This window comes from Leptomonas pyrrhocoris (assembly GCF_001293395.1).
Source record: "Leptomonas pyrrhocoris isolate H10 chromosome Unknown, whole genome shotgun sequence".
NCBI classification, from domain to species: Eukaryota; Euglenozoa; class Kinetoplastea; order Trypanosomatida; family Trypanosomatidae; genus Leptomonas; species Leptomonas pyrrhocoris.
In genome coordinates, this window is record NW_015438391.1 from 109,316 (window position 1) to 129,254 (window position 19,939).

The 19,939-nt window shown below is 57.0% G+C and overlaps 7 protein-coding genes across 9 annotated transcripts; all 7 read right to left on the reverse strand.

Moving 5' to 3' along the window:
• Nucleotides 1-286: 286 nt before the first annotated feature.
• On the reverse strand, nucleotides 287-2,332 carry ABB37_09808 (hypothetical protein; the record flags this gene model as incomplete). The annotated part of the gene is made up of 1 exon (XM_015809445.1): nucleotides 287-2,332. The coding sequence occupies exon 1, from the start codon at nucleotides 2,156-2,158 to the stop codon at nucleotides 287-289; it is 1,872 nt and encodes a 623-aa protein (XP_015651927.1). The 5' UTR covers nucleotides 2,159-2,332.
• A 2,218-nt stretch (nucleotides 2,333-4,550) lies between these two features.
• Nucleotides 4,551-7,130, reverse strand: ABB37_09809 (putative ABC transporter; the record flags this gene model as incomplete). The annotated part of the gene is made up of 1 exon (XM_015809446.1): nucleotides 4,551-7,130. The coding sequence occupies exon 1, from the start codon at nucleotides 6,615-6,617 to the stop codon at nucleotides 4,551-4,553; it is 2,067 nt and encodes a 688-aa protein (XP_015651928.1). The 5' UTR covers nucleotides 6,618-7,130.
• A 415-nt stretch (nucleotides 7,131-7,545) lies between these two features.
• On the reverse strand, nucleotides 7,546-9,559 carry ABB37_09810 (hypothetical protein; the record flags this gene model as incomplete). The annotated part of the gene is made up of 1 exon (XM_015809447.1): nucleotides 7,546-9,559. The coding sequence occupies exon 1, from the start codon at nucleotides 9,541-9,543 to the stop codon at nucleotides 7,546-7,548; it is 1,998 nt and encodes a 665-aa protein (XP_015651929.1). The 5' UTR covers nucleotides 9,544-9,559.
• Nucleotides 9,560-10,504: 945 nt separating this feature from the next.
• Nucleotides 10,505-11,685, reverse strand: ABB37_09811 (putative Rna processing factor 1; the record flags this gene model as incomplete). The annotated part of the gene is made up of 1 exon (XM_015809448.1): nucleotides 10,505-11,685. Exon 1 carries the CDS (start codon nucleotides 11,495-11,497, stop codon nucleotides 10,505-10,507), a length of 993 nt encoding a protein of 330 aa, XP_015651930.1. The 5' UTR covers nucleotides 11,498-11,685.
• Nucleotides 11,686-12,091: 406 nt separating this feature from the next.
• Nucleotides 12,092-13,922, reverse strand: ABB37_09812 (hypothetical protein; the record flags this gene model as incomplete). 2 transcript variants are annotated; one of them, XM_015809450.1, is made up of 1 exon in its annotated part: nucleotides 12,092-13,922. In XM_015809450.1, exon 1 carries the CDS (start codon nucleotides 13,784-13,786, stop codon nucleotides 12,092-12,094), a length of 1,695 nt encoding a protein of 564 aa, XP_015651932.1. In that variant the 5' UTR covers nucleotides 13,787-13,922. The 2 variants fall into 2 exon arrangements, with proteins under 2 accessions (XP_015651932.1, XP_015651931.1); XM_015809449.1 differs by having other exon boundaries at nucleotides 12,092-13,875.
• A 676-nt stretch (nucleotides 13,923-14,598) lies between these two features.
• ABB37_09813 (hypothetical protein) lies at nucleotides 14,599-16,991 on the reverse strand (the record flags this gene model as incomplete). 2 transcript variants are annotated; one of them, XM_015809452.1, is made up of 1 exon in its annotated part: nucleotides 14,599-16,991. In XM_015809452.1, the coding sequence occupies exon 1, from the start codon at nucleotides 16,471-16,473 to the stop codon at nucleotides 14,599-14,601; it is 1,875 nt and encodes a 624-aa protein (XP_015651934.1). In that variant the 5' UTR covers nucleotides 16,474-16,991. The 2 variants fall into 2 exon arrangements, with proteins under 2 accessions (XP_015651934.1, XP_015651933.1); XM_015809451.1 differs by having other exon boundaries at nucleotides 14,599-16,947.
• Nucleotides 16,992-18,730: 1,739 nt separating this feature from the next.
• ABB37_09814 (putative ribokinase) lies at nucleotides 18,731-19,837 on the reverse strand (the record flags this gene model as incomplete). The annotated part of the gene is made up of 1 exon (XM_015809453.1): nucleotides 18,731-19,837. Exon 1 carries the CDS (start codon nucleotides 19,715-19,717, stop codon nucleotides 18,731-18,733), a length of 987 nt encoding a protein of 328 aa, XP_015651935.1. The 5' UTR covers nucleotides 19,718-19,837.
• Nucleotides 19,838-19,939: the final 102 nt, after the last annotated feature.

Genomic DNA, 19,939 nt, shown 5'->3' on the forward strand with positions numbered 1-19,939 from the left:
AGATGCCATCCAATATGAATTGATAACCTTTTTTTTTTTCTTCGGAGGAGGGTTGGGAGTTGGCTGCTTTGTATTTCAGTTCTGGCTTCAGCTTACACGTGTTTTAATTACAGTGTCCTTCATTCACACGATGAAAGGCGCATTTGATTTATTTAACCGATTGGTTTTGTTGCCCATTTTTTGGTTGTCAAGCCCAACGACGTAGAAACAGGAGACGCACGAAGATGACGACGCGTTTAAAGCTCGCACGCCCAACGTGCCAGTAGGAACCGCCGTGGGACCCGCATCACGCCTCGCTGGAAGAAGCATCACTGTCGTCTGTTTCTGCTTCCTCGCCCTCATCCTCGTCGTCGTTGAAGTGGCGGAGGGGAGGGAGGTCCTCGAGTCGCACAACGCCTTTCCGCAGGCCCTCCTGCAGCGCTGCCGGAAGCGAGTAAGGACTGAGCAGGGAGTCCTCGGATGCAGCAGCCGTTGCAGCGGTGTGCTTCCCTTTGTGCACCATCGCCTCTAGCTCCGCTCCCGAGTCGTCGTCCTCAGAAGAGTCAATGTGACGCCCCCGCTTGCGTGCGCGCTGCCGGCACAGGTCAATCACCTCCTGCGACGCCTCGTCATCGTCAATGCCGCTGCAGCTACGCGTGCGGATTGGAAAGCGCCGCGGCACACGCGACAGCACCACCGGCACCAAAAAGCACTCCACCGCATTCCGCAGCAGCGAGTAGCCGCCCTGCAGCCACTGCACAAAAACGTGTGGAGTGGCCGGGCCAGCTGGGTCGGAGGGGAGGCGAATGAGAACGGTGAGGAGCGCGTCGGCGGCCCGCACCTCGTTCGTCTCCATCTCTCGCAGCGTCGCTGCCGTCAGCGTGGGTCGCTTGCGGATGCGCACGGCGCGACCCTCCCGTACAGGTGTGTAGAAGGTCCCCTCTGGCAGCGGCATCACTGCTGCTTTGCTGCCTGCCTCCTGCGCATTGGTACGTGAGGTAGAGGTGGGCAACTCACTACTACTAGCAGTGGTGGTCGTTGCGTTCATAGGTGAAGCCCCCGTCATAAGTCTACCATTGCTCGTTGCTCCGTCGACCTGCCGCTCCACCAGCAGCGGGAGTCCACTGCTGCCAGCCAGCTTGGACCACCCCCACACATACCGGCCCTCTTCCACAAAGATGAGATCGTAGGTGGCGATGTGAGGCGCAAAAGCCTCTGCGGCCGGCAGGTACAGGAGAACGTACTGCTCCTGCGTGAACGGGTCGGTTGCCCGGCCAAATGCCTCGACACACTGCCCAAAAGGAATCTCACCGACTACGTCCGCGTAGCGGTGCGGAAAGCGACGCACACGTATCGTCTTCTCCTGCCGCGCCGGATGGTAGACGCGGTAGAAGGGCTTCACCTCGTCATAGAGGCCCACACCGCCATCCGCCCAGCGCACGTACTGCCGGTTCATTGAAATCGCATCTGCTTCTCTCACATCACCCGCGTACATGGGCGGCGCCTCCTCTCCCTCCTCATCGCTGTCGCTCGTCACATTATCGGCACGACGTGTGTGGTGGAAGCTCGGAAAGTACGTCACAGCCGTGCCTTGACGCACGTAGCCCTTCAGCTCATGCCAGCGCCGGTGAAGAAGGGGCTGCCACTCCGCCTCGTCGGCGGCCGCGGCGGGCGTCGCTGCGAAGCTGCCGCACAGCCGCCAGTGCGCCGCCGGCAGAACGGGCAGTGCGCGCGGCTCCGCCTCAGCAGTCAGCGGTAACGCCCGCCGCTTTGGGTGCAGTGCCGTCGTCAGAGTTTGACGCACGACATCGACGGCGCACTCCGGCGGTGCGAGCAGCAGCGCCACGTGCGTGTCGCGAGACAGTTCCCACCTCCCCAGCGACAGCACAGCTGTGCGCGAGGGACACCTTCGCGGCGGCAGCGGCGACGGCTGGGTAGATGTGCAGGAGACGAAACCCAGTGGCACCGGCACCGCGACGGCGTAGAAGTCGTCCGCGAAGCTGCGCCCGTGCCGTGGCACCGTGAGCGCCCACACCACAAAAGTGGACACCTTCTCTGGGGAAGACGGAGGGGGTAGCAGCTTCACCTCGATCGAGGCGACGATCGTGCGGTGGCGCAGTGCAAGCAGGACGCACACGCCGGTCTCCTCGACCATAAACGAAGAGGAGGTTGTGGCCATTTCCGTGATGATGGTGTGTGCGTGTAACGGTGTGTGCTGCGCACGTCGTTGAATGGCCTTATCCGTTAATTATAAACACCCACAAATTGGTACTGGCGTAGACAGAAAAAAACGAAACAGTACTCCGCTGCTTTTGCAGCCGACACGTCACGGCAGCTCCGGCAAAGACTTTTCTGCACCCGATGGGCAGCGGGGGACCGGCCGAAGGGAGCAAACGAGAGGGGAGAGAAAAGGGTGTGTGTGAATTGGGGAAGATAAGGAGGGGGAAAAACACTGCAACAAGACCGCAACGGCGTCGCAGGACAGTATCACGGTGGAGAGGGTTTTCCACACACACACACGCACATGCATACCTACGGGCACCGTGTACCTCCACCGCCGGTGCATCGAGGGCTACGTGGGTGCGTTTGAGAATTGTGCACGAGGAAAGAGTCGTGATCACGTGAAGGACTCCAGCATAGGAGAAGGCAAGCTGCAGTCGGCTGCCGCGATGATCGTACTCTTCAACACTCAGCCCGCGCAGCGTCTGACGGAAAAGCTTCAATTCTCATCCTCTCGCTCATCAACGACTCGAATGCATGAAGGTGCTTCTTTTCGTCGTTGTTACCAAAGCGATTAACCTCAATGCAAAAGCATTCAAAGAGTAGTACATTTTCCTGCTGCCTCTTCCCTCACCGAGTGGGGAGCGTATCCTTTTCTATTTTGCAGCGGAGTACAGCACAGCCTGCGCTGGCGTACTTTAAGAACAATAGCTATTAAATATATATATATAAAGAAGAAAAGGAGCTTTCGCGTTGCTGTTTTGTTTTTGAGATGCACACCGCAAACTGAGATGGAAGGACGTTAGTGGCAGCGTGTGTTGAATTAGCGGGGCCGCAACACTTGCGGTCACAAAAGCTAACAGAATTGATTGAGAAAAAAAGAAAAAAACGCTCAGCTTTGTCCTCCTGCCGCTCCAAGTTGGTCCTCGGACAAACAACTGCCATCGCAGTAACTGTGGTAAGGGGTACTGTTTCCTCCTCTTTCTTGGATGAGGAAATAGAAATCTTTTTGTCCTCTTGAAGAGAGAACGTGGATCCAGCAGAGCAAGCACAGCGTCCTTCCTCTGTTCATCGTGCAGGACATCACCTCCCATCTGACTTATTTTACTTCCGAATTCTTATCGCCGTAAGCTGCAGCCCTTGCCTGCGCACGCGTCAACTGGACGGCTGCGAAGCTTCTTTTTTTATATTACCGTTCGCGTGCCCTTTGGGTCGCCTGAGACGCAGAGCAAGACGTTGATAGCGGAGCAACGCTACTCAACACAGAACGCAATGGCCGATAGCGGTGCCCACGGCTATACCTTTTCTATTGAATAGATGACGCAGAAAGTCGCCCACGCATCCACAGCGCAAAGAAAAGAAACAGGCGAGCAAAACGGTCTTGGTGTCCCGTCGACGGCAAAAAGCGAAATGCGGTCACGGTGCGCGGAGGTGTCCGCAACGACCGAGAGAGCAACGCAATAAAGGCAGAGAGCTGCGAAAGCAAGAGTGCACGAACAACAGAAGAACTCCGACGAAGACACCTGCAGCAGACTCGAAACGCGGATCGCCGCACACGCATGTAAAAATACAGACAAGCCCACAACCGCTTCATGCACATAGCAAACACTTTAGAAACAGTGTTCATCATGGTGACTCATTACAGACCCCCGAGTGCGACAGCCCAGTCGTTTTTTTTTCTTCTTCTTTTGGCGCGATCCTTCGTTGTCGTTGTGACAACTACCAAGAAGAGGGAATTACGGAAAAGTGGCTCAAGAAAAATGCCAGACGGCAACTAATAATGACTAAGTTCAAAGTAAACGTTTTGGTGTGCAGAATGGTCCTCCCTGCGCACGGAGTGAACTGCAACTCAAACACACCCACGGTTTTCAGCAGACGGGACGCAAGTACGCCACAGCAGAAGCACTAGAAAACTAATTAAAAATTACCTAAGTTAGTCACGTAGACATAATGAAAAATAACAAAAGAGAGGGTTTTGACAAGGGTAACCAAAAGTACTCGAGGTGTACACGCCACAGAAGGGAGACAAAAACAAACAACACCCACGGAATGTGTGCTTCACTTTCGCACAAGGAAAGGTAGAGGCATAGGCGTTCAACAAAACAAAAAGATAGTGAGCAGCAGAAAGAAGACGATAGAGTGACTAGGGACGGCTGTGCATCACACACGTTCACGCAGTCGGCGCAGTCCACTCACGCAAACAGACCTTCATCGATGACAAAATGAATCATTTATATAATGATGGCCTTGCGCAAAGACACACGTGACGAAATGCGGGTTATTCGTGGAAAAAAAAAGGGTTAAAAGACTCAGCAAAGTAAGAAGGTAGATTTAAGGTACTAAAATTACACTTAAACCGTCTTATCATCCGTCTCGACGCGCTCGCCAATTTTGACGGTGTTGGTCACCTTCTCGACGGACCACTTGCCGCCGTGGGAGATCTTGAGGATGTTCGTGTGGTGCCGAATGACGACGTCGCGGTGGGTGACGGAGATCATGCGCACCTTAAGACGGCGCAGGTGGTTGAGGACGTCCTGCTCCGTGTCGTCCATCATCGACGTCGCCTCGTCGAGAATCGCGACCGGCGTCTCGCGGCTGCGATCCATGCATAAGATGTGAAAGAACACGCGTGCCATGCTGATGCGCTCTTTCTGGCCACCGCTGAGGCTAGACCAGTCGTAGGACTCGTCGACGTCGTCGAGGTCTAGGCCCATGACGGGGCTCTCGTATCCCCGAATCACGTTCACCACCGTCTGCGCACCGGCCAGCTCGATCGCCTCCACCACCGCCTTCCGAATCCGCTGGGTGGGCACCTTCACTGGCTTCGGGAAGGCGAGCTGCTCATACAAGGTGCATTGCGGCGCCATGTAACTGTGCTGCGGCGCTAAGAGAAAGCGCACCGAGTCGTCCTGTGCGAGCAGACCCGTCTTGGGCATCCACAAGCCGCACAGCATGCGCAGCAGCGACGTCTTACCGCAGCCATTCTCGCCGATGAGAACCCAATCCTCGTCGCTCATGAAGTTCACGCTCATGCCCTCGAAGAGAGGTTGGCCCGTAGGGGACTCCAGCACGACGTTCTCCATCTTGACGAGGGGAAAGACCTCGGCGCCCTTAACGTGGGTGATGCGCTCGACCGGTGTGTACTCGATGGGCGTGTTGGGCCGCGGCTCGTCCCCGATCGTCGGGGCCTCGCGAATGAAGGTGCCCGCGGCGATGCTCTGCAGCGTCGTGTCGAACGCGGCCATCTTGGTGGCGAACTCGGTCAGATGAGACAGCTCGCGGAAGTTCACGACGAAGTCCTTCACGCTCGAGTTGAGGTCCTCGATGAGCTGAATCTCGAGGTACACGTCGTTGACGGAGCGGTGGAAGTAGGTCTTGCGGGAGCTGCCAAAGGTGACGATGTGCGCCATGACGGTCATGAAGGTGGAGAAGGTTGTCTCCAGCATCTCAAAGTTGCCTTTGGCGAGGGCCATGTGGTCTAGCGTGTACTTCAGCTTCGCCAGCGACACGTCGAGGCGCCTACGAGTGTAGAGGCCCGCGTTGTGCATCGCGATGTTCTCCACGTCGTTCATGTCGTTCGTCAGCATGCGGCGGTAGTCGTCCTCGAGGGAGAGCAGTCGGGAATGAATCCGGCCAAACGCCGGGGAGAGGGCGCGCAGGACCAGCACGGCCACCGTGGTGATGCCGCTCATAATGAGCGCGGGGCGCAGGCCTGCCTGCTGCACCAGCGCCGTCATGGAGGTCGCGCATTCCAAACCAGGAAGGACAAAGTAATACGGCAGCTCCGCAAAGTGCTCCGCAAACTCACCGCAGTAGGTCGCAATGACCGTGTCGGCCGCCTCTAGTCGGTTGTCCAGCACCGTCGCTTGGTAGTAGACGAGGTGCTTGTAGAAGCGTCGCTGGAAAGTGTGGCAAAGGCGCTCACGGTAGCATCCAATGAGCCACGGGCGAAGGCCCTCGATGACGCCGCTCGTCATGGCAGACGCAAGACCCACAGCTGTGCGAATGAGGATCTTGTGCACGAAGCGGTAGAGCCGCTGCGAGATGGCGCCGTGCAGCATTGTGGCGAGTACCTCGCCGTTCGCCTTCGACACCCACACCCGTAGCACCGCCTTCACAACGAAGAGCAGAATGAAGATGGTCGTGCCGGCAAACTCGCGGCAGCGCCACGTCGGGAGGGCGATGCGGGCAATTTGAAAAAAGTTGCCAAACAGCGACCATGTCACCCGCGTGTCGTCCTCGGTGTGCACCTGGCGAATGGACTTGCCAAAGATGCGGAGGTAGTAACGCTGCGCTAAGAAGGACAGCAAAAATGCGGCGGACGTCCCAAGCACACCGAAGCGCTCCATCAGTGGCACGCTGCTGAGTGCCACGGACACGGAACTCATCGTCCGCTGACGGCTACGAATGTACGGCATTTGTGAGGAGTGCCGCTACACTGGACAAGATACAGACAATGCTTGAAAAAAAAAAAGGGACGGAGAGGCGTCGATGGCTGTTTCTTTGTATCGTTCTTTTGAAATACAACAATTAAAGAGCTATTTGAAAGGGTAGTTCTTTCCCCGCACTTCAGCAACGGACTTTGCAAACGCCGCAAAAAATACAGAAAGAAAGAGAGAAGCGGGAGAGAAACTGACAGACAAATACAAACGCCAGGTCAGTGGCCGCGTGAACGTGTGCGTAGCTTTATTGTCTCGAAAGGCAACTATCAATGCTGTGCAACGAGTTGCTGCAAACCGAGGAAGAGAACGGGAAAAAGAAAGAGTTCAGTTAACTTAAGTGAGTTTTTGTCTAAGAATGCTTAAAAGAAAAAAAGAACGACGACGAAGAGGAAAGAAGCCCACGGGTGACGCTAAATCGGCAGTTCGTTTGATTCTTCTGCTTTTCTCCCCCCTCCGTGAAGGCGTTCGTCAGTTGTGTCGCCGGTGCACTGGCAGACCCACACAGACGCAAACAAGCAGATCAACACCAATCCAAAAAGAGACAGAAAAGGGGCAGCGGCAAAAGTACCATTGACGCAAAGCACATCGTGGCACAGGAGAGAGAGAGAGAACATTTGTATTAGTTTTTCCTCTTCGTCGAAAGGAGCTTTCACTTGTCGAAAACTGCAGTCTTCTTATCTGAACCTGAGGAGTTGGACCGACTATCGTTGTCGCACCCATTGCTGAAGTGGGTCGTTCATCGTTGGCGTCCAGCGCACAGGGAGCGAAAAGGACGCGCGACAATAACATCAATTACGTGGTAATTCCTCTCAGCTGTTGTTCTTGTTGTTGTTGTTGTTTTGCTAGTTTTGGTAAGGCAATGCTCTTCACATGGGCTTCAGCGCAACGCAGGTTCTCTCCGTCCTCACGGCGAGAGCTCGAGCGGTGCCGATATCGTGTTGTTCAACGGCGCCGGGCTCGAAAAAAGATCACTCGACGACGACGGGGTGCGGAGGAAGGCGTCGTACGGCGTCGTCGGTTTTGTGGCATCGTAGTTGCGTGGAGTGAGCGGGGGAGCGCCGGGCTCCTCCTCATCCTCCTCCGTGCTGTGGCGGCCATCCAGCGGCGTCGCGTAGCCCTCCGTGCTCGCCTGATCCGCCGAGATGGAGCTGCAGATGCTGTGCGCATCCACCGTCGTTCCTTCAAAGGCGAGCGGATTGCGCAGGCTGTGACCGGACTCCGCCAATGCGGCCGCCAGCGTCGTGGTGGTTGACGGAACAGGAACCGCTGCAAACGACGTCATCGGCAATGGAGGCGGTGCTGCCATAACGCCGGTGTGATTGGACGTCGTAGTGGTAGTCGCTCTCGGAGCGGCCGGCGCAGGACGTGTGCGCGGCGAGCGATTCTGCCGAGGCGTAGGCGACGCAGCGGTCGCAGCGGGCACTGCGTTCTTCTTGGGGTCACCGCTGGAGAGGCCAGGCGACGCGGGCGATCGGCGCTTTGCGGGACGGCCGTCGTTGCTGCTGAGCTCTCGCTGCTTGGCGCTGCTGACGTCACCACTGCCGCCCCGGTTGGCGGCCGGCTTCTTCGAGCTTGTGTGCTCCTTCTTTGCGGAGCGCAGCTGCCGGTTGGCGGCCACCCGCCGCGCCTCCGGGCTGAGGGGAGACTGCATCTCTGCAATGCACTGCAGCCGGCGCTGGTTCTCAATGCCGGCGTCCTTCTCCGCCGTATCGAGGTCCATGTAGCACAGCTTCGTCGCGCGGCTCGCGGACTCGATGGTGCCGACGGTTTTGTAGTACTGCTCGCAAATGGTGGGGAGGAGTCGGGTGTAGTTGGACAGCAAGCTGGCCAGCGGTGTGTACTTCTCCAGTGACGGGTCCGGCACGCGCGACGCAGCACCTGTGGCGGCGGCGGCGATGGAGGAGTAGGGGACGCTCGGGGAAGGCGCAGACGTGGAGGCCCCGAGCGATGGCGTACAACACGGGTGATGGGGCGGGCTGCTGCTCTGCGTGTCGCACAGCACACCGTTGTGCGACCGCTCCAGATGGCCCTCTCCGCGCGTGAAAGGAGTGTGAAGTTCACCTTGAGGCGGAGAGCGGAGCTTCAAGGGAGACGACGCCGATCCTGTGCCGCTGCCGTTAGGCGTGCGAGAAAACGGTTCACCGCCGTGTCCACCGCTCTTGCGGGTCAGCGGGGAGCCGGGTGAAGCGTACTCGCGGTGTGCGCTGCTGGACGGTGCGGCCTCGTGCGCTTCTGCCACTGCGGCGCCAGCACCATTGGCGTTTCCGCAGTAGCGGCTCAGCTTCAGTGCAATGAACCGCCAGCACGGATTCCATCGGCTGTGCTCGTCGTGCGTGATGGCGATGCCAAGTTTGATGTCCGCCAGCTCGTGGCCCAGCACCTCGTACTCGTGTCTGTAGTTCATCACGAGATCAAAGAGGGAGTGGAAGGTTACGGGCTTGTACATGAGAGTGCTTTTGCGGCTCAGGCCCAGGGCACCGTACAGCGAGGGCGTAGAGCGGGTGCGTAAAACGAGCACAATGTGGCGGTAGGTGTTGCCGTTCGCTTCTGACTTGAAAGAGAGCGGAATGCGGTCGATGTCGCGGAGGCACTGGGTGAAGTGCAGAGCTAAAAATGTTGCCTCCAGGCAGCGGATCGGCAGCGCCTCTGCGAGTGCCTCCTTCGCCGTCATCAAAATGCTCTGCAGCGACCGATGCTTCTCCAGGGAGAAGAAAGTGCGAGGAAGGTGGTTGTAGGTAAGGATGTTGATCTGCTGCTGAATGTACGGTATCTGCTCTAATGAGGGCCGATCGCGAGGGATGGCAGCCGCGCTCGGCCGCGGCGGGTCTGCTAAGCCTTCAGTGCCATTAAAAGGATTTTGTTGGCTCAGTTGTTCGACAAGGACCGCCACCTTATCAGCCATCTCTGCGTGCACGAACTGGCGTATAGAAGAAAAAAAGAGGATGGTAGCGGATGAGGATGGAGACGAGCCCGCGCCCGCAGGAAGAAAACAGAAAATTACGTGCTCCCAACTCGTCTAGATGATCAACGGTCCAAGTATAAATCTCGTTGGTGGACGCCCACGTACACACTCTAGCTCCACGCTGACGTACTCATGTACTTCTCAGCATTCGGGGGCGTGTGTGTGTGCGTATGTGCCTATGAACGAGCGACCGTGCTCCTGCACTTTCGGCGTTCAGTAAACGAGTGTCAGTTTTTTCAAGGGGCCCAACAGCAACGGAACAAAAAAAAAGGTAGAGCACAGATGCGGTGCAGACTGCACAATGATGTGTGTCGCCGGAAATGGAAAGAAAGAAGGACAACACGACACGCCGCAGTAAACGACAATTGGAGAAGCAATTCAATACGTAGCGGCTCTTACAAAGCGATGTGGCACAAACAGATCTCTTTTCGGACACAACAGAACGTCCTCCGGGGTAGAAATTGCAAATGAGCAGGCGCACGTCCGGTGTTCTCCGTTGCTATTTTTTCTTTTTTAAGCTACAACAACACGCGACGTGTTCTTCGCCGTCACACCTCAGTGTGCGAAACCGTCTTTCAAAGGGAGGGCATACAAATACCTTTCTTAAATCCTCCAGTGATCAGGCTTCTGTTTTTGCATTTGTCGCTGCTCGTTCTTTATGGAATGATAATAATAATAAAGGGTGTTACTCGGGTTAATTATCACAGAGCTGCTCATAGTCCAACGACGACGAAGGACGAAGAAGCAGAAGCTTGAAAGAAGAGACGATCAGCATCGTCCAAGAAGGAAAACCACAAACTACACACACACACACACACACATATCACAAAGGCAGACACGACAACAACACGCAAACGGAGTAAAGGATAGAAGCAGACGTCGAAATGAATTGCAGCGGCGCTTACATGTACCACTCCAGCGTGTCTGCGTCGTGCTCCTTCTTGCGGAACCACTCGTACTCACCGAACTGGCGATCAAAGGTGCCGGACTGCAGCGACAGGAGACGCAACGTAAAGCGCGGCCCCATCTCCTGCAGCCGCACCGCCTCCAAGCTGTCAAAGATGTAGCGGTGGGTGCGGAGAAAAATGTAGTCGCGCTGGTTGTGGAAGGTCGCCACCGCGCGGCCGGCGTAGTCGCGTGTGGCGGGGAAGAGGCACTCCAGCATCCGGGAAATACGCCGGCCGAGTCGCGTGTCGAAGTTCTTGAAGATCAGCTCGGGGTAGTGCTCCGTGCGCGGCGCCGCGTCCTCCAGCTGGGCGTAGGTGAGGAAGTTGGACACGCGGAAGGTCGCGGTGGGGCCCTCTGGCAGGTGCGATACTATGAGGTTGAACGGCTCCTTTAGGCGGTCCGTCACGACCAGCAGGTCGGTGAACGAACGGTTGGAGCAGTACTGCGTAATTTCCTTCAGCGTGTACGACTTGCGGGGCCGGTAAATGCTGTTCGGGACCAGCCACAACAGCTCCTTCACCATCTGCTTCGTGCGGAAGCACGGGTGCTCGCCTGTGGTGATTAGCGCCTTTGGGTTCTGTCGATCGCGAAAAAAAGCCGCGAACTCGTCGTCCGCCTCGTCGTTGATGATCTCCGCATCGTCTTTGTTTTCAATAATCGTGACATCCTCTTTGCGCAAGCGTTCCTTTGTCTTGGGGGTGGCCTTCACCGGGGCCTTGTCCTTGAGGTGACGGCGCTGGTTCTCACGCGACTCGCGACGCGCGCGCTTCGTGTCTTTCTTTTGCTTCAAGATCTCCGTGAACAGCTGCGATTTTCGAATTGGCTGCCGTGTGTTGCGGAAGCGCTCCATAAGCTCCGGATCGACCTCCTGCGCCTTGCTCTCCAGCTTGTGCTGGCGCTTCGCGTAGGGCCGCGTGCTACGCTTCGAACGTGCGCCTTTGCCCATGTCTAGAAACGAAGAAGTGCAACAAATTTGCTGGTCCGCTTGCCTTGTGGAGGCGCAACACCAGCAGTAGTACCAAAAGCTTTCTTTTCCCTACGCAGTGTTCTGTGCCTGCATGTGTGTATGGCGTCTCTTCTTGTTGTTGCGTGCACGCTCCTTCTCCAGTACGACGTGAGCAGCGGTACCGTGGCTGCGTGCGGCATGAAAGGCACGGTGTGAGACGAGAAAACGGAACGAAAGCCAAAGAAGATCGAAAGAAGACATACGTTTGATGGACGGGCATTACCGATCGCGATGTAGTGACATCACCTGCACACGCACAAGATAATTCCTTGTTATGCTTCTTAGTTTTGCTTTTTGTTTTTGAATTAGAAAAGTTTGTGCATCCACCACGACGTCGATGTCGCCTTCACTTCACCTGGTCGTCAGCGTCTACCGTTGCCCTGCACGCATCCGACACGCCTATCAACAAAAACCTTTGCAAATGGTACCGCCTTCAGCGTTCCCTGGTCGCCTTTTCACGTGCCTCTGGCAGATTCGATGCTGCGTTGTGCCGAAGAAGAAGAGCCGTGCACTCAAATAAAAGGAAAAAAAAACTCAACTACGCAGCTGGTATTTTCGTCCTTTAAACTCGGCCACTTCCTTGAGCTTCGCATTGAGCAACGCGTCGAAGTTGGCCTCGCTCTTGAACTGCTGCATGGACGGGTGCTGCTGGATTTCCGCCTTCGACGACGGCGCGATCGCGAGCACCGAAACGAGAGACCGCTTGAAGAGGTAGTTTGTCGCGTCGCTTGCCGCAGTGGACACAGGTTGCCGCTTTTGCGGAGCTGTCGAATTCGAAGAGGCAGCCTTCACACTGCTGCCACTCGTGCCAGCGCTGGCAGTACCACGAGGAGAGGGCTCGGCGCTGCCGCGGCGCAACTGCTCGTTGGTCCGCTCCTCCACGAGACGATCGCGCTCCCGCTGCAGGCTTTGGTAGTACGGCATATCCCCCGCAAACCCGCCGTCCACGCGGCTGCCGTGCACGACAACGTAGGGGTTAAACGACGAGGACAGTTTCACCAGCTGCATGTCCGCACCTACCGAAATAAGGTCCGAGACAGCGCAGCACTCGCCGAGAGGAACCGCACTCAGCGTCGGACTCAGAAAGAGTTGACGGATGGTGGGCTCCAAGGCAGCCGGCACGACGCCGTTAGTGGGAGTCGGAACAACACGCACGAGGCCCTCGTCAAGGCATTGAACCCACGTGTGCGGCGACACCGCGGCTTCCACGGCGTGTTGCTCCGCCGCTGTAACGCTCTCCAACTTCCGCGGACGGGCACTGAGGAGGAGAAAAAGATTTCGCCTGTGAAGGACACTCATGTACACGCCGGTGCGAAGGTGCACGCAGCATCCGGCTCCGATCGCCGCGTCCACCTCCCGGGCGACGCAGGTCTCCGACATCCCCCAGCTTCGGCAGATCTCGGCAACGTCCGCAAAGAGCGACTGATACTCGGCCCACGCACGGTGCTGATCCACCAACGCCTTCCACCGCTGCCGCACGGCAAGAGTGGAAGAGGGGGAAGAGGATGGCACAGCAGATGGCTTTTGCAAAAGCTCCACCAGACGCCTCAACGGAGCTGCGGCGAGCTGCAGCTGAAGCACCGCAGAGACGGCGTGCGAAAGCTGGTTTACCTCTGCGATCCACGCCGCCGCCTCCACCGCCTCGCCATCTACGCGTGACAGCACCGAGGGCATGGACGGCGCAGAAGCGTCGCGCTCCCGCTTGCGTGTCTGCTCCACTTTGTAGAGGACGGCCTGTCCGGGCAGCGTGGAGTCCCTCAGCAGGTGCAGCCCAGGCTGCGCGGCCTCCCTCGCCAGAATCTCCGACGCACGCGCAATGTCATTCGCGCGCTTCAACGCCGCGGCACCGCCGTCCTCGTCGCACACGATCAGCTGACGCACCACCGCGGCAACCTTGTCCACGTGCTCCTGTGCCGGCCAGACGAGGTGGTTCCCGTGGCGCACAAAACGGCGAAGGCGGTGGTCGTCCCACAGCACCGCGCGTGCCCAACGAAGTTCTTCCAGCCACCGTTCGTGTGCGCGGCGCACCACGTCGTTCGGATCCGTCGATGATTCCACGGCGGTGACGCGCTCTTCTTCGCTGTGGATGTGCAGGAAGCAGCGGCGGCGTGCGCCGTTCTCAACCACGATTTCGGCCGCCCCATTCAAGACACTGTCGCGCAGCTCGGCTGGGATGAGCAGTGGAACCTGCACGTGCGAAGAGGAGAGGGACGCAACAGGACTGGACATAATTTGTGGAGACGTGACGCGTGGAAGCGCCAACGCAAATACATATATATGCGTCTTCTATATTTTGTTGTTTCGAAGGAGCAGTTTCCTGTCCATCGTCACATCAAACACGTAAACGGGAAGAAAAGGAGGTGGCTTAGAACGAGAAGAACAAGAATCGTGTTTACCGCGGCGGCGTCTTTCAGAAAGCCAGATAAAGTGCTGTTCCTCAACACAATCTCATTGCTCAAGCATCAAGACGGTTGCATCGGATCAACCGAATAAGACCTGGAATTCATGCTTCTCAACATGTGTGAGGCACCGCGCACGGGCTCCCTCATCCACAGTAACGCGATTGTCCGAAGAGGACACGTCACCATTAGCCGCTGACAGCATAGAAACGGCAACAGTCTCCAGTCTCCAGTCCTCGCAAGGTAACTATCGAAGCGAAAATGCTTGCAACAGGGATTCACTCCTCTTTCAGAGCCACGTTTGTCTCACGTTTATGGGCAGTATTGGACGGTCTATCTAACGTATATGGCGTTACAGAAATCATGACAGGCAGCGTTGAGAGAGAAAGGAAAACACCTCAGCAAACACACGAAGATAAATGAAAAAGGTGAGCATCTATAGGAGTGGAACAGAAAACAGAAAGCGCGAAACTCCGCCTCAACGAGGGCAACGTCAACGATCTAAAGAAAAAAGAATAATAGTGCAACGACGCGAGAGTGCGTTCAGACAGGCTGCATTTGCAGGCAAGAGAAATATAAAAGAAGAGCTACGTGCGCCGTTGCACTGGCTTGTTGGTGATTCCTGTATGTGTGTGTGTGTGGTTAACGGCGTCGCCCGATGGAGCTGGGCAAGACTAAGTTCGGTTGTCGGCCAGGCCCGCGACCGCCAGCGCCGCCGCCACCACCACCCCGCCGAGTCTCCGGCAGACCGCCCGCCTGCATCATCATTTCATCGAACTTCGAAGGACTCGGGAAGGCTGCTTCGAAGAAGACGGCCATCGGGTCGTTCGGGTCTGCACGCAGCGCTGCCGCACGACGCGGAGGCGGAGCCGGTGCCGGCGTGGTGGCCTCCTCCGTCTCCTCCACCGCCTGCGCACGCCGGCCGCGACCAGCAGCAGCACTAACGAAAGAAGCCGCTGCGTTGCCTCGGCCGGCGACAGCAGGTCCACGGCGCTGTCGCGTCGCTGGGGCGCGTGTGGCACGCGGTGCTCGCCGCACGATGCGCTCCACGCTGGCCTCGTCGTGGTCCAGCACGTCATCGTCGTCCTCCTCCATGTCGATGTGCGAAATGGAGCGGGTCGGTGCGGGGCGCTGGTGCTGGCGGCGTGGCAGCAGAATGGGCTGCTCCTCCGCCTCAAAGAGAAGGGAGTCGCCGAGGTCCGGCACGACGCTGGCGGTACGCTTGTTTGCGGAGGCGGCGCGGCGTGCGGAGGGCTTGCGAGGCGCCTTGTTGGGCGGCACGAGAGTCGCCTCAGGAACAAGGCCAGCACTGCGGCTCTTGGCCTGACGACTGCGCTGGCGTTTGTTGCCGATGGGTCTAGCCTGCTCTTCCTCCTCCTCCTCCTCCTCCTGGCTCTCTGCCCCTCCGATATCTTCGTTGTGGTCGTCGTCGGAGTCGATGTCCGACCAGTCAATCACCATCACGCTGCGCTTGCTCTTGCTCTTGCCCTTCCGGGACAACAGACTCGACACGATCTTCTCCAAGCGAGCGCGCTTGCGAGCCTCATTGCTGCCCTCTTCCTCCCCCGCTCCCTCCTCGACGTCGTTTCCAGCCAGTGCGTCCTCGGAGACGATGGGCATGGAGCGCCGGCGGTGCTGCTGCGGTGGTCCTTGCTGCCGCTGCTGTTTCAAGGTAGACTGGCGAGAGAGCTCCTTCAGCGCCTCCTGCACCGCCGGGTCGGGGTCGTCTTCGAGCTCGCGCAAGAGGCTGGAGTTGCGCTTCGATTTATCGGCGCGTGCGCGAGGCGGCGACGGCGTGACCGAGGCGTGACGACGCACCGTGGCTGCCATCAACACCTCCTTCGCGTGCTGGAGGGCGTTGATCTTCTCCGTGGCCTCCGAGACACGCCGCTCCGCCCGCTTTGCCTTCTCCTGCTCCGCCCGAAGCTGCTCTTCCACGCGGCGCTGCTCCGCCTCCTCCTTCTCTAGTTCCGTCTTGGCGCTCAGCACGAACTCCTCGACGAAGCTGTCGTCGTAGAAGCTGTGGTGCAGCTGCGCCTCGCGACGACGCGCCGCCAGCCGCTGACGGCTGTTGGAGCGGCCACGTGTCGGTGGCACCGGGGAGCGGCGCAGCGGGTCCTTGTGCCGCGGGACCGCCGACACCGTCGCCGCCGCCACCTGTGCCGCCGGGGCCGCCCCGCTGTCATCCTCGTCTGGAAACGACGAGTTCGTCTTCAAGATCGACACCGGCGGAGGGGAGAGCTGCCGCACCGGGGAGACGAGGGCGGAGGCGGAGTAGGTGCCGTTGTAGTTTGGCCGCTCCTCCCGCGCCCCGCTGCGTCCCTCCGCAAATGTGACGCTGCGATGCCGCGGGTAGTACGGCAGCGGGGACATGAGCGGCGAGTCGTCGCCGAAGACGCCTTTGGAGCTCATGCGCGAGTAAGAGCGCTGGTTGACGGAGAGGGTGCCGAGTTGACGGTGCGGCACCGGGGAGCCCTGCCGAGACGAGGGTCGATGTGCGATTGCGTTTTCCGTCATTGTGCTGTTACTGGCTGAACAAGAGAAGAACAGAATCAAACAAAGAAAATCTATCGAGGGTATCTACGTATGTGTGCGTGGCGCAGTCTAAGTCCTCACCAAACAGGAAAAAAAAGAGGTGGAGTGTCTAAAAAGAAAAGCACCAAAAAAAGATAACAAGCAGAAGCGAAAGCGGCAACAGTTCTCGTGGAAATACGAAAATCAAGCGGCGCAATCGCGTGAGCTACTGCGATTCAGTTGCGAAGCGGCTCTCCTGCTACCAATGGGGCCCTCTACTCTGATTTCTTTGTCAGGTCCGTGCTGCGTTGTCGGCTGTCTGCCTTTCTCTTCGAACAAAAGTGCTGCGCTTCAATTGAGGTCGTCCTTTTCCGCTTAACAAAACTTTGGGTGAGGACGTGTGTGTGTCAGAATGCAGTTCTCGTTTGCTTTACTTCACCCTTCCGTTCTGTTCCTATGACGCAGTATATTATTATCTTTGCAACACAGAGAGCATAAGAGTTCTCAGCCGCCCGTCAAACTAGTAAAAGAGTGAAGCGGGGAAGAAGGAAAGAAAAGAAAGAATATGAACACGACTTCCAATGGCAGAACGATCTTTAAAGCGTCCACGGATCAGCAAGGTGAGTGAATTGCTTCGTGGTTACGTTTCGGTGACGCGGTGGAGCCGTGCCCTCTCACGCCATCCAATACGAAAGAGGATTGATTGCAGCATTCCACCGCACAAGCAAACAGTGAAGGGACTTGCTATATTTTTTAATTTCATGGCGGCTGCGTCATCACACACGTGTGCCCTTTCCGCTATTCGTTCGTCGATCTTTGCTGATGAGCTCTTCCTTTATGTTCTACTCTCTGTGTCTCGTGGGGGAGACGGCGATGCCGATTATTATTTTGTTTTTGAGTGAGCACAGCATGGATGCGGCGATGCAGCTGCTCGAGGTGGAGGAGTTCGCCTTTACGATTTAACATGCTAAACAAAGAAAGATAGTTTACGTGCGCCAAGTGATTTCTGCACCTCTTTCTTTCTCCATTTTTGTTGTTGCCAAAAAGGTTCGCCGTGCTTTTCAGCCGCGGTGATCATTCACAACGGGAAGGAGGAGGTAATAACAATAATAATAATAAGAGATGAAAGCACGCGCTTGACAATCCAAGAGAGACAGAGAGAAAAGAAATCTGTCTCTACAGCGCCGGCGACGACGCGAAAAGGACAGCCTCAAGCATCGTGCTCCACGTAGCGCGCGTCGCTAGCCCTCACCGCGTGCACCAATTCCTTCACATCAAAGCCGACAAATACCAATACAAATGCGCTCACGCGATGCTGAACAACGTCAAAAAGAAAAAGGCAAGAGGGTGGCCATCCACCTGGAAGATCGAAAGAACAAAACCAAAAAGGAACGCACGAGACGACGTGCATTGAGATGCGGCGGTAATGAAGAACAGCGTACCAACACCGATCTGTCTTGCGACCTAAAAGAAACACCTCTCTTATATTTTATTTTCGTAAACTCACTTTGTCTCGTTTTTCTTCTTTCTTAGAAGAAGTGGACAGAGAAAAAAGGTGCGGCCATGCACCCATAAATAACAAGAAAAATAAGAAGAACTCGACAGTATTCATCAGCACGGCGAGGAGAAAACTCGTGCACCTCCGCATACAAAAATGTTTAAAACACGTAAGACAAACAAATAAGGCGCTTGATGAAAGCAAAAATATATTTCGTTTTGAGGTGGATTAGAGGGAAGTGGATGGCGAAGTTTTCGTTGTGATGCCCGCAACACCAGAGAGGAAAAGTGGCGCTGCCAACCATGCGCGACGAGAAAGAGAAGCACCCAGCTGCAACACCCTTGCATGCGGTACACCGGCTTTGGTCCACTGCGTTACCCCGTTTCCTTCGTTGCCGGTCATCCATGAAGGAGGGAAAGCAACGCGTCTGTGGAAAAGCGATGTAATTGCCTTTTCTTCTCCTTTTTTGCTGATCCTCTTACGCCGCATACAACATCAACGCCTTCCTCCTCTCTGCTGCTTTGGCTGCCTTCACGTGAATCGCCTCATCTTAAGGAGAGAAGGTGTGGTTACAGTTCGTTCCGCAATGTGTCGCCTTTTGAAAGAAAGAAGCCAATAAACTCAAAGAAGACGAGGGGAAAGTGCAAAGAAGGCAAACCAACAGCCCTGCGTTGGCGCGCTTTCTTGAAGGGTTCTCCCTGTCGAAGCTGCCAGCGCACACCCGTCGGCGTGTGCATGTGGCTCCTTCTTTTAGGAGGGGCCCTACATCACGCCAGCCGGGAGCTCGCTCGGCGTCGGGTACGACTTTTGCGTGCCCTTGCGCGTGACGCTGATCGCGGCACACTCGTTGGCGCGCTTGCACGCGTCCAGCAGGTTGTGACCGCGATTCAGGAAGAACACCATGGAGCCGACGAAGCAGTCGCCCGCGCCGGTGGTGTCCACCGCCTTCACGCGCTTGCCCTTGACGTGGACCGGCGTGGCGCCCTTCTCCGACAGCGCGAAGCCGGCCGCGCCGAGGGTGATGACGACGTCGCGCACGCCCAGCGCGTTGAGGGCCTTGATGGCGCGGAAGGCCGACTCAGTGTCCGTCACCTTCACGCCGGTCATCAGCGCCGCCTCCACCTCGTTCGGACAGAAGAGGGAGACGCAAGGCAGGAAGGGCTTAATCTGCACCACCTCCTTCGGCGTAGGCGCGGGCGCGGTGTTGAAGACGGTGTAGACGCCGCGGCTGTGGGCCTCCTTAATCACCTCCAGCGTTGTGGCGAGCGGGATTTCGTTCTGGCAGATGAGGTACTTCAGTCCTTTGTGGAGAATCTTCGACCAGTTCGCCGTCTGCGCCCGCGCCAGCTCGGGGGTGAAGTGGTGAGTGGCGTTGGGGTTGATGACGATCTCGTTGTGCGAGGTCTTGTCCACGAAGATCATCGCCAGGCCGGTGGTGCTCTTGCCGGTGCGGAGCATGTGCGATGTGTTCACGCCGTTCTTCTCCAGCTCCTTGATGTAGTCAGAGCCGTCGCCATCCGTGCCCACCATGCTCATCATGGCTACCTTCGCCCCGAGTCGGCCCGCCGCCACTGCTTGGTTGCCACCCTTGCCGCCGAAGTTCTTCTGGAACGAGTCGGAGTGCATCGTCTCGCCGACCTGCGGCATGTGGTCGACGTAGCCGACGTAGTCGAGGAAGCACGAGCCCACCACCAGGATATCCGGGGCAAACGCCTCCGTGTGCGACTGAGCGTTCTGCACGCGATGCATGATGCTGATACGAGGGGGAGTTAAAACTAAAAAGTGTATAGAAAAATATAATATAAAAAGAGATGAAAAACGTATGAATTGAGAGCTTTTGAAGAGCACGTGGCCGCGTGATGATGAAACTTGAAGGGTGGGCAAATCAGCGAAGACGTAGCAGGCGCCAGGTAAACAAGGCAAGAGGGAAACAAGGGATGTGTACATCAAGGAGAAACACGCAGAGGAACA